Source organism: Cryptomeria japonica, chromosome 7 (assembly GCF_030272615.1).
Source record: "Cryptomeria japonica chromosome 7, Sugi_1.0, whole genome shotgun sequence".
NCBI classification, from domain to species: Eukaryota; Viridiplantae; Streptophyta; class Pinopsida; order Cupressales; family Cupressaceae; genus Cryptomeria; species Cryptomeria japonica.
The window spans coordinates 566,490,901-566,503,813 of NC_081411.1; the positions used below are offsets into that span (position 1 = coordinate 566,490,901).

Consider the following 12,913-nt stretch of genomic DNA (forward strand, 5'->3'; position numbering starts at 1 on the left):
ATTGTTGGTGAACATGCACCATTTACGTCTCTACCATAAACCAACTAGCAAAGAAGAGTTCATACACTAATTTGTGGACAACAGTGATCACACTCTTCTTGTAGCTAATGATGGTGGACCTTTGGGTTCACCAAATGCTTAATAAGGATTAATTTAATCCTTCCATAATAAAGTCTCCACAATTATGTGGCGACCCTCTAAACCACTTTCCATTCCATGTCATCTCCATCCCATTCCACTTTCCTTTTCTTTATCACTGCATAACATAAATTTTATCATTTCAATATTTTTGCTATTAGCTTCACACGTGCAACAACTTTTGTTAGCTCGTCATATCACTCAACTCAATGCAAGGTACAAAAAAGATATTTTCTATTCATTATTACTTAGAATGTATCTTTTATCATTTTCTTGTCACCTTAAATATTTTCATTTGAGCATTCAAATTGGCAACTCCCCTCCATAATTCTACATGTTTGGACACCTGTTCTATTTTAAGTCAGGGGGAGGGAATTGACCAAGTGTCATGTCATTATGTGTGTTGATAATTTAGAGGAATGCCTTGATAAACATATAATAAGCTTTCAATAGTTGCATGTACCCCAAATTAGGCCATTTATTACTTCCTATTTTTATTTTATTGTTGTACTGCCATTACTTTTTTTTTTAACATCATCTATGTAGTCATGACCTTTTCATAACATAAATAGCCATGACAATGTGAATTCTAGTAATATTCATTAGAAAGAGGTGTGGAAAATTGTGGTGGAAAGGAAGGTATATCCGAGGTTACAAAAGTAAGCAATAACTAGAAGATTTTGGTCATAGTTGGGGTTTGCATTTGTGAAATTTTTTTGTAGAAATGGGAGGCTCCCCTATTTGTCATGAACCAGTTGATCACACCCTTATTTGAGAAGACCTAGATTACCAAATATTTAGAGATTGTGCATGGTTATACTATTTCTTGAAGCTTTATGACTTCAATGAAGTTATGGCCTTGGAGTTTTCTCGTATTGTGAAGAATGACCAAGCAATGGTCAAGGGTTTAAGAATTAATGTTACAAAGCAACAAATTGCAGAAGTAACAGGGTTGCCTACAACATGAGAATCATATCCTAAAGAGCGTGATGCCAAGACAACTAGGGCTAAATTTATAGAGCATGGTGATTTGCCATTAGTAGTGACCAAATAAGGCACACAAATATTATCTTTGCCACGAGAATGGGATCCTAGAGAATTTTATATTATCTAATACTTGACTTCATGTGAGGGTCAGCAATCTCAACTCCATTTGGTACATTTTAAACTTCCGAGTAATCTTCGACATAGGAAGTTGATGAATAATTCAAATTTTCTCTACAACATGTTGAAGCAAATGACATAAAAAGTCCAAAAAGGTAATGTGCACTCTGTCTCTCACTACTGTTTGATTCAATCATTTATAGAAAAGACCCTAGAAGAAACAAACCCTGGGATGACTTGGGATGATTTTTTTAAAATAAAAGGAGCTAATCCAAAAAACATAGGGCCTAGAGCCGTAGGAACATAAGAAGCTTCTTCTAGACCAACTTTTACTTCATCCTCTAGTGAAAACCTTGCTAAGGAAACTACCCATTTAACTGAGCATAATAAGAAAGTTGAAAGCCCTAGTTCTACTCCTAAGGAAACCCCTGTTTCAACTCGACCTTTGGAGGTCAATAATAAGAAAACAAAAGAAGTTGGAAAGGAGAAGGTGAGTGGCAAAAAGAAAATTAAAACTCAAACTCCTATTCCCACGAGTCATAAGCCTCAGAAATAGAAGGCCAAAGAATCTGAGCAGCTTGCAACCACTAAAAAAGTGAAAAAGGCTACCATACCAGCAAAGAAACCCATAAAGAAGGTAAAAAGGGTTGTTAAGGAGGTTGTAAGGGGCAACCATAGGCTTAGGAAGAGGTTTAAGAGTAAGAAGAAAGCAACTAAGAAAATTATTATTCAAAGCACTGACACAAAAGAACTTCCAACTGATGGAAAAGAAGGGCAATTCCCTAATGTGCAATCTTCATTGTTTTAAACACCTTCATCCCTATCATCTTCTCATCATTTTGAGAGAGATAAGGATGCAAAGGGAAGTTCATCATAGGAAACAAAATAAATGTCAGTCCATTTTGGAGGGATACAAGTTGAACTCAACATTAAGCCAAGTATTGAGGTTAATCAAAGGCAAACCAGTCTAGAGGAAGCTAAGAATGAAGAGCAACCAGTTAATGGTTTAGAAAATCTTGTAGTAGCAACAGAGCAAGTAGTAGTTGGTAATAAAGAAGGAAGGAATAATCATCAACAGGGAAACACAGTCAAGTTAGGCATACATATGCCACCTCCATTTTCATGGGCTTTAATTGTAATTAAATTATGGAAGCTAATGGAGGATGAAGAGAGAGCATGGAAGGAAGAAAAAGAGCAGTCGCAGAAAGAGCTCAAGGGAAAAAATGCAAAAATAAATAATTTGAAAATCATAATGGAATAGGTAACTACTCTTGTCCCACAACCTGTTAAATGTAGACCACCACTTGGGGTCTATTACTTATATCTAAGGGATTTCTACTTTTCCTACAAACTGTCTAGGATCTCTCAGGTTTATATTCATCTCTCATCAACCCCGATGATTTCCTATTTGCATATAAAACCTCCACTCCTCAACTTAGAAACCTGCTTTGTGAATTTTATTTGCACAATTATGTTGTCCCATATGATCCACAATGGAACCCATTGTATACTATAGGGGATATACATCTGAGGGCATTTATATCTTACATTCATAATGAGAATAATAGAGGCATGCAATTTAAAGACTGTCTGGAGATGGAACAAATTGTTCCAATACCTTTGTGAGCTGAAGTAGATGACCTCGACAAGATATTCGATAAATGGAACCAAATCATCTATAATCCTAAAGAGAAGGGCAAAGTCATGATTCTAAGAGAAGAGGCTCACAAGGAATATGAAGCAATGGTGGATACTTCAACCATAACAAATTTTGGGCACCTAGTTTGGATGTGGAATTTTTTCCTAGATAAATTGAAGTGAGTAGAGCCTCACTCTCTACAGGACTATCAAGCAACACTCTTAAGGGAAACCACATACATCTAGGCAAGCCATTGTAGGAAAGATGGACATCGTTGATCTTTCAACCACCATTGCTTTGGTGGCCCATTCCATATTAGGAGGATCTTACATCCTATGATGTTAATCTAGAAAGATCAAGGTGGGAGAGTTTGGTTAAAGACTAGGGATTTTATTGGAGTCCCGTTGTAAAGACTACAAGAGAAATTACTGTGGGGGACTTTAGACTTTTAACCTGGTAGTAGAATCAAAATCCTTCTACTAGTGGACCAACAAAAGATTAAGTCTAGGGGAGTGATGAGCTCCATTTTTTATGTTTTAATTAGATCTTTTATGCTGAGGACTCCTTTATGTTTTTAAAAGACATGACATTATATGGTCCTTATATCTGTTTTTAAACCATAACTTTAAGCAATATCTTGAAGCCTTTTTGAATTGATGCCACAAATGCTAAATGAATGTGTTTTGGTTACGAATAATGATAAATGCTATGTTTTAAGTGATTTTGAATATAAAAGGATCTTTGCACGTTAACCCCTTGAATGCAGCTATTATGAAGGTGTCTTCGGTTGTTGAGGAAGTAGTAAATGCAGTTGCCAAGTTGCAACAAAGCCTTGAAGAAATCAAAGACAACAGACCTGGAAGGAGTCAAAATAATTACAAACAGCTAACCAGTTGTTATAGCAATCAAGGACTCTTTGATTTAGTTGAAGAACAATTATCCTTTCATTTACTCACCATGTCCACTAGTAGAGTAGACATAGGAGGAGAATATAACGAAGATTAAACACCATGAGCACAATCCTATTCTGTTTCAAACTTTTTGTTCCTAGTTTTCATGCTTTCAATAAAAGCCATCCTCCTGATTTTAAGGAGTGGAGCGGTTGTAGTAGTTAGTTAATCATAGTGTTTCTTTCCTATAAATTCACTAAGCCTATTCTCAAAAAGGGCTGGTTGAAAGATATGTGATTTGTTGTTTTGTTGAACCGAGTATTTTGAAATAAAGAACAAGCTTATGTTATAACTACTATCTGTATGAGTGAATGATGAATTATGAATACATAGTAATTGAGTTTGAAGTTAATCACAGGAAGAATTATCCAAAAGGGCCCACTTGGTGAGGATTCCATTTATTTAGTTTTTAGTTGTTTCCAATTCTATTCATAGTATAGCTTTAAGTGCTTGACTATTCTTGTAGCCACAAAAACCCTATTATGTGATTGTTCCTGTAGCCAGGACTAAACATAGTAGTTTCTTTTTACTGATTAGAGTTTTGTTATTCTAGAACATGTTTCAACAACATTTACTTTAATAAGAGGTAGTTAATGGCTACCAGATTTACTTACTTTTTATTATTTCCTTTCCGGTTATTTGTTTCTTTATCTCTTGTCATTAGGATTAGGATAGTAAACAAACAGTGCTATCCCATCTCAAGCTTTACGTCCCTAGGTTGATCTAGATAAACTAGCTATAATAATGGGATTGATGACTACCTGGTGAAGACATATAGTCTCTAAGTTGAGGTGTTATGCCCAGTTATCTACCCATTGTTGGAGTCTTACACATGCCTTAGTATGAAATCAACTAGTTGATATTTTAATTGGTTTAGACCTCTTGTCTCCCAATGAACCTACCTCTTGTCTAGATATTCCTTGCTTTTTGGATTTTAATTTGTATTGCTTTTGGATGTGTGATGGATTGGATGTCACTCTCATTCTATTCCTTATGTTTGCAGCGAAAAAGATCATGGACTAGTGTTTGATATTCATCATGGGGGAAGCTCCATTCTCTCATATGATTGTCATGGTGACTTTGTCACATAATTAGTGAATCTTCCATTGCGCCACCATGATTGGTACATTGGTGATGGGTGTTATGGGTGTCATTATGCTTGTCATGACACCTTGTACATGTGAAATATGCAATACAACATGCGAATGCCACACTTACAACGTGAAAAATCTGTTCATCCTATTTCTACTCATTAATGTCTTGGGAAAAAGCTAAGGGCATTGCAATTTATGAAAACCTCGATTCATTTAAAAAAATCTAGTAACACTTGAGCATGGGCATTTGAGATACCCCACAACATCAACATTGCATCAACAAATTACATCAATTGTCTTAGGCAATACTACATGTTTGCTTATTCTCTTGAATTCTTTTCCTTAGACCATTGAATCAACAACATATGTTTCACCAAAGGAGATTATTCTTTGCCTAGAAAACTCCTAAATGATGTTTGCTGGCATCACTCCTCTTCAATTTAGGTTCAAACATTAAAATCAATGAAGTTTAGATCTATAGATTAGGTTAAAAATTGCACACAAACGTGCAAAGGTCAACCCCATTTCATGGAAATGAACCATATCATCAAATAGTTTCAAAAGTTACATAGTGTAGTCATCTTGTTCCAATTGCTTATAGATCTACTTTCAAATTTCAAGTAATAGTAATTTGTCAAATCCACTTTCAAATTTTGTCCAAGTTAAATACACCTCTTCAACATCAATATCTAGGTTTAATCCATAAAGCATCACAAAGGCTTTTATATTAAAAAAGACTTAATCTTTGGTGGGCTATCTATGAGTTGTTCACCAATAGACCACACTACACTTCAATTCACAATATTGGAAATGCTCCTACTAAATATAACAAAACTATTTTATACAAAAATTAACAAATCCTTAAAATACAAATTTAAGAAAGAAATAATTTCTTTCCTTCCCCAACTCTCCCTCTTTATATATAACAACATACATATTATTTATAAACCAATCACAAAAAGTACTATTATATTGAATCGATAAAGATTTATCACAAACAGAAACGATCTCTCTAATGTTTTGAGATTTTAGGGTTTTTAGGGTTTAAGGATCAATGCCGGGTGTAGGCGCAGAGTGCAAGGTTTAAGAGCAATCCGTATTTTCTCTGTTCCCATACCAAAGTCGGCATTTCTTGCTCGATAATCATGTGGGCGTTACGAAGATCAGCAAATCAGTTCAAGTAAGTATTTTCAGATGTTTCCTTTATACAGTTAAATGTGAAAACAAGCCCGTAAAAGCGGACATTTCTTTTTGTTTATTTTGAAACAATTACTCGTTAATGGCAGGATTCGTAGTGAACATGTCTATGCATTGAGATCTGCTGCAAATTTACTGGGTAGCTCAAAGTGCAATGAAGTGCCCTCAGGCGAGGAGTCTAATCATGAGTGCTCAGTCCAGGCACACGGTTACAGTATCGGCCGAAGCATCTCCTTTGCCGTTTATCCGGGAATCCCACGCGGGTTCGCATCACAAGTCACGGGCAGCGCGGATAAGAAAGAGGAGAATAAAGATGAAGGTTTGTCTGAGCTAGACTTGCCCCCTGAAGAAGCTTCGGTGTCGGACAGCGACATTAATGAGGTTTTAGATTTGGGTTCAGAAGGCGAGGTCTCAGAAGGAGAATCTCAGGTTGAATCTGATTTTCCAGAAGCTGAAGTTGAAGGTGATGGAGCGTCTAAACGCTTGCTTGCAGATATTATACATTGCAGCTACAAAGATGTGCAAGCTACAGTTGATAAGTGGGTTGGAGATGGTAATGACTTAAACAGAAAAGAAGTTAACTACATTATCCATCAGCTTCAAAGGGGAAGAATGTATGGACGAGCCCTCCAGGTTAGTGTCTTGTATCATTCTTAGCTTTCCTGGTCTTGGGGGTTTTGTTAAGCATTAGTCTTTCTTTGAAGGAAAGAAAAAACTCTAATTTTTGGAGCTTTAACTCTGTAAAATGTTCCTACGTGCTTTCCTGGTTTTAGGGGTTTTGTTCTACCTTAAACTTTTTTTTTTTGAAAAAAATGAAATGGTCAACTTTTAGGAGTTTGAATTCTGCAAATGGTCCTATGTGCTTTCCTGGTTTTAGCAGCTTTGTTCAAGAAAAACTGGTCAAGGTTTAGAAGTTTTAACCCTAAAAATAATCGAACGTGCTTTCCTGGTTTTAGGGGCATTGTTCATCTGTAATCTTTGATTGAAAGAAAAGTGTAAAATGGCCCCATGTGCTTTTCTGGTTTTAGGGGTCTTGAACAGCTTTAATCCTTCTTCGGAGAAAAAAGGGTCAAAGTGGAGAGTCCTTACTCTATAAAATGGTCCTTTACGCTTTAGTGGCTTTAGGGGTTTCGTTCAACTTTAATCTTTATTGGAAAGAAAAATGGCGAAGTTTAGGAGCCATGCCCCTGTAAAGTAGTCCTATTTTCAAATCATGCTGTCTTCTTATGCTACAAGGTTTCTGGAATCAGAACCCAAACTACTGATAATGAGCTCTAAGAAGGTTTTGGAACTCTTTTGAATTGCAATGGTTTGCCATTTGACACAAAAATCTTCTGAATTATCTCAAGCCGGCACTGTCATGCTTCTATTTCAGACTACTACCACTGGCTGGAGCTCCTAATCCTAAAATATTTCCCACTCATATTTCAGGTCAGAATGTTTTCTTTTTTGGTCTTTCAATCTAAACATAGCCTACATGGTTCCTCTGTGTAAGCCTTTAAGTGTGACTTACAAGCTAAATGATGGCCTAAGCTTTGTGCTTCCCGGGGAAGCATGCCCTGCCTTGATACCCCTGTCCCCGTCTCTGAAATGTTTCATTGCCGTAGACAGCCCCTTATACTAGCAGTTATTCAAACTCAATCTCTGATTTTGTTACAAACCTACCAGTTGCATCTGCTGATTAGGGACAGCCATATATTTTCTCTGTTTTTACCATTTGATAGTTGAAACTTGGAGCCTTTGGGCATTTCCTGTTTTAACATGTATGCACATTGACAATGAAAGCATTTGAATTTTGTTAATTTGTGTCAATTCTCATCTGAAATCAAAACTCAAGTCTAATGTTATGTATTAAGCTTCTATAATGTTGACAATGATTGTTATATCAATGTTATGATAAGAATATTTGAAATTTTTCTATATGTTTTTTAATTTTGCTATTTTTTAATAGCCATTCCCTGTTGTCTCCTAAAAAATGCCCAAAAGCACCCCTGAACTGGAAACACGACTCACTGCCCCTTTCTGTCCCCGTCCCCAAAACTTTGGGGAGCATAGCGGCTAAGCTTAATGATGCATTCTCCAATGAGTGTTACTGTGTACTGAGCTCCAGAAAATAGTCCAAGTTTTGTGTGTCGTATGGAAACGCACCCCCAGCACAAGTAGGATGCTTTGATGATTAGGCTATGCAGGCTTTGTGGTTGATGAATGTCACTGGACACAATATGGAACCTTTTACCTTTATAGTCTGCTGTGCTGTGTGTTCTCAGGACATTTGTGTTTTACTGGCCTGGGTCCATGGTAGTTGGGAAAGTTTGTGTTTTATGTCTTTACGTTCCTTTTGTGGCCTTCAGTCATAGTGCTATTGAGGTTGCCAATCTTTCTATCACATATCAAAGGGTTCAAACAGAATAAACCCATAAATAATAATTGTTTTGTTCTCAGGGAAGTGGCACCAATTGGTCTATTATTGAAATCAAAATTTGGTTTCATGTCCTCTTTTTTGTCATATAGGCCATGGTCACAGATGTTATCATGTTTTGGAAAAGTCTGATATTTTTGCAGCTATGTTTGAAGAGCATACTAGCATGCCTTCTCAGTCCATTGTGTATTGGTAATTAAAGGAACTTATTCACATTGCCGTATCCAATAACTCAATCTGCCATATCCAATAACTCAAAAAGATTGAATTAAACTTTTATATCTTGTTACATCCCTTTTCATTTTCTTCCCTTGCGTGGTATTTGCAATTGGGGGAAGCAGAGATATTACTATCTCACAATTTGCAGGAAATGTATATGCCTAGTATATAATTTTATAAGCAAGGGAGAGTAAAAACTAAAACAAACAATTCACTGTTTGTAGAGTGTCATAATGCAAACTAGTCCCCTCACTTTACTTTTTGGTTAATGTGCAGGTTTTAAATTGGTTGTTTGCAAAAAAGTCTTCTATGTTCAACGAGAGTGATCATGCTATTCGGTTGAATTTGATTTCCAGGCTATATGGTATTACTAGAGCTGAGAAGTATTTTCAGACTATACCATCAGAAATGAGAGGATACAAAGTTCACCAAACCCGTTTAGTGAACTTTTCACGTGCCAAGCGTGTAAAACAAGCTGAAGAGGTTTTCAACAAAATGAAGATCGCAGGGTTTACCCACTGTACATTTGACTATAATGCTCTGCTGCAGCTTTATTGGCAAACCAACAAGAGGAAAATTTCTGAGTTATTAAAAAAGATGGAAGGTGAAAATTTAAAACCTGATATATTCACATACAATCATCTGATATATACTAAGGGTGTTGTGGGTGATATTGTTGGAATGGAGCAAATTCTTGAGACTATTAAAGCAGAAGATATACAGATTGACAACCAAACTCGGGCAACACTTGCAAGAAGTTATATCCGTGCTGGGTATTTGGAAAAGGCAGAAGCATTAATAAAAGAACTGGAAGATAATGCTACTGCCAAAGGTGAGAGCTATGGTCTGAAAATTTTGCTTGATTTATATGCAGATATTGGTAAAGCTAGTGATGTAGAAAGAGTTTGGAATGCAATTAATTCTTTTCCTAAAATTTCACATTCTTACTATGTTGCTGCGATAAGTGCTTGGGGAAAGCTGGACGAAATTGAAAAGGCAGAAAGTATGTTTGAGAAAATGCTGAATTCTGGGATAAAATTGGCATCACCCAATGCCTACAGTGCACTTCTTGGGGTATATGTTAAACATAAATTGTTTCTTAAAGCAAAGGAATTTGTAAAGCAAATATCTGACAATCAGATCATGATTCAACCAAGTACCTGTGATACAATTATTAAAACCTATCTGGAATTAGGTGATGTGGAAAAGGCTGATGCTTTCCTGTTAAAAATTTGTAAGCTGAAACAAAAACGGCCATATTATAGGACATTCATTGCAATATTAGAGAAATATGCAGAAAAAGGAGATATTGCAAATGCTGAAAAGATATTTGATAATCTGACTAGTAATGGCTATCGTGGGCGGTTACAATCACATGAGTGTCTTTTGCAAGCTTACCTGAAGGCACATACTCCTGCTCATGGATTCAAGGAAAGAATGGTGGCAGCTAAACTTCGCCCGAATGAAAAGATTAGTGCTATGCTGAAACAGGTGAATGCATTCAAGAAGGAACGTCTGCAATCAAATAGTTCTGATCTACCTGATTGAACCTTTGGTAGCATCTTCGAACCTGTTTTACCAAGTAACTGAAGTGTAGGCACAAATTTTCTGAATTATATGAACATATGGATTTCAAGCCTGCAGATTCCACATTTGCCTATAAGATATCATGGTACATTAACTTGTTCACCTTTTAGAAAGGAAACAAGCCAAAATATTTTTATTTTTTTGTCAAGGTATAGCAATTTTAGCTAGGTTGATGCTAGGCATGTTTTGCAGTGAAATATTAAATCACATGATTTGGAGGCAAGCTCTCTACCTTTCGGATGTTGTGTTTGTATTCAACTTGAACCAGTGCGAAAATTTGGTAAATGATCGGAGCTTCCATATCAAAATTTAGATTATACTTTTAATAATTTTGTGGATGATTCTCTCGTGAAGCACACAAGCACCAAAGTAACGTTAGATAGAATGAAGATGTGAAAGCATTAACCTGAGCATTCTCACTCTTAAAAAGTCATTTTTAATATTGCCAAAAGAATAAATTGTTTTTCTTTTGTTTATTTACACAAGATATTATTATGCCGAGAGGCATCTACAATGACATTAAAATGTCCGTAAACAAAAATTCAATTTTGAAACAATTTGACATGCAAATGATAGGTAAATGCATGAAATGCTGTCGTCTTAGATAATGTTGGTACATACTTAAGCAACTCTATTATTATCCATATTTTTGAAACTCTTGTATACTACTAATATTGTTGCAATCGTCAGATTCCCTTCTATTATTAGATATCTCTTGGCATAATTTACCTATATTTTTTTAAATATAGATATACTAGTCATATTTTGTTGAACAATAAGAGACGGGTGCTGGAATATTGGTTTGACATCTAAATAGTTGGATATGCTACTTCTCTAGTTTGTTATAGATGCTCTTTTCTTAGATTTACCAAGTACATTTTTTGAAACATGACATTTTCTTCAGTTTATTTATTTATCATTGCTATTCCCTCTTTTGCAGAGCAATCTCACTCAAGAAGCAATGAACTGTTGGATATGATCTGTTAATTAGAATCGACAGCAGCAATTGCATGTTTCCTTGATTATTACTGATAACCAAGAACAAGTGCAAAGAGTAGATGCAATTGAAAACTGCTCATATGGCTCACTGTTAAACGCCAAATGGTTTCTACAGCTTAGTTTTCCTAATTTTGATCAGTACAACACTCACACAAGTTGCCAATGATGCAATACAACTTCCTCATGCTTTTAAATAGATGTTGCAACACCCCCCATGTGCACTAGAAGGTTCCTTGAGTGGAATTTGAAATGGGAGAGTTGGATTGTTGATTGCAGGTCTTAAAGATTTTTCTATTTTGACAAAATCACCAGTTTTTAAGGCAACATTTTTGTACCTGCCGTGGTGGCTTCATAACTGAGATTAGAAATCATCACTTTTGTTGTGAACAAATCAACTGCTTTCTGCTGCTGATATCTTAATGTTAATTGCAGATTTTTATATTTTTTCCTAGGTTTCATTGAGTTTTGGGATGGGGGGACCAAGTGCCTAGATTTGGAGATGGCTGTGGGGCAGTGGTAGCTGGGTGTTTGGGGGTGGAGCCATCCATCCTAGGGTCTGTGGGGCAGCACCATTGCCACATTCCTTCTTGTGGTACAAGGCAGGGCCACGACCAATCTCAAATTAAGGCCTTTGAAACCACAAACTTTCATGGAGCACACCCTTTTCACAAATCTATCACTATGTTATTTGCAATATCAATGCATGCATACGCACATACACACGCACACGCGCAACGTGCATGCAGACAAACACGCAACATTTGGTTGTGGTGCTGGACATACCCTTGTGGAACATTAGTTTTTTCTATTGTGACAACCATTAATTTTGGTCAGGCAAGAACTTTGATTTTGTTATGGTGGCTTTATAATTGAATTAGATTAGAAATTGATAGTGTTTTCTGCTGCTTATCTGTAATGTTCCCTTTTTGAAGTAGGATTTTACTAAGTGTAATGACCCTTATATTATTTCATTTATTTATATATAATCATTTCAGTATATTATTATTATTAAAAGGATTATTATTATTCTCAAATTACTATTAAAGAACTATCCACAATTTAGCCATGGCACAATACAAAGTAAATTGGATATCCGATTATCGGATATTCGATATTATTAAAATTTTATATTATATATTATATAATATTTTGTGTTCTATATTGTTCTAAAATAAGGTGAAGAACGTTGGAATATGAACCTAAACCAAATGTAATTGCAAATCTAGAACCAAAGATTAACACTTAATGTATGTGATTGCAGAATCATTGATAGACAAAGAAAACCATAACACCAGATTTATGTGGATAAACCCATAAGGGAATAAACTCCATGGTAGAGAGGGGGTAAGTATATTTACTTATCCAATGAGAGATTACAATAGCAATACACTTCTCTAAATCACTTTGTAGAATCCAACAAAATGTTGTTACCTGCACAACTAAACAAAGCTTGATAGAAAACACTAGCTCAAGGCCCCAATTTTAGAAACTCCAAGAAGTGAACACCATTGTGGTATCACTAAATACTAGGTAGAAAAACCACTTCGAGAAACCCATGCCAACTTCC

General features: G+C 35.8%; 1 protein-coding gene across 3 annotated transcripts; it reads left to right on the forward strand.

Moving 5' to 3' along the window:
* Positions 1-5,882: 5,882 nt before the first annotated feature.
* On the forward strand, positions 5,883-12,248 carry LOC131036306 (pentatricopeptide repeat-containing protein At1g15480, mitochondrial). 3 transcript variants are annotated; one of them, XM_059209407.1, is made up of 5 exons: positions 5,883-6,105; positions 6,212-6,755; positions 9,037-10,432; positions 10,540-10,627; positions 11,288-12,248. In XM_059209407.1, the coding sequence occupies exons 1-3, from the start codon at positions 6,071-6,073 to the stop codon at positions 10,306-10,308; spliced, it is 1,851 nt and encodes a 616-aa protein (XP_059065390.1). In that variant the 5' UTR covers positions 5,883-6,070; the 3' UTR covers positions 10,309-10,432; positions 10,540-10,627; positions 11,288-12,248. The 3 variants fall into 3 exon arrangements, with proteins under 3 accessions (XP_059065390.1, XP_057824143.2, XP_059065389.1); XM_057968160.2 differs by having other exon boundaries at positions 9,037-10,627; XM_059209406.1 differs by lacking the exon at positions 10,540-10,627.
* Positions 12,249-12,913: the final 665 nt, after the last annotated feature.

Bases quoted from the DNA above. Each gene is read 5' to 3' on its own strand.
- LOC131036306 (XM_057968160.2), top strand. From the start codon at position 6,071: ATGTGGGCGTTACGAAGATCAGCAAATCAGTTCAA. The intron at 6,106-6,211 runs GTAAGTATTTTC...CGTTAATGGCAG, and splicing joins AGATCAGCAAATCAGTTCAA to GATTCGTAGTGAACATGTCT. The intron at 6,756-9,036 runs GTTAGTGTCTTG...GTTAATGTGCAG, and splicing joins TGTATGGACGAGCCCTCCAG to GTTTTAAATTGGTTGTTTGC.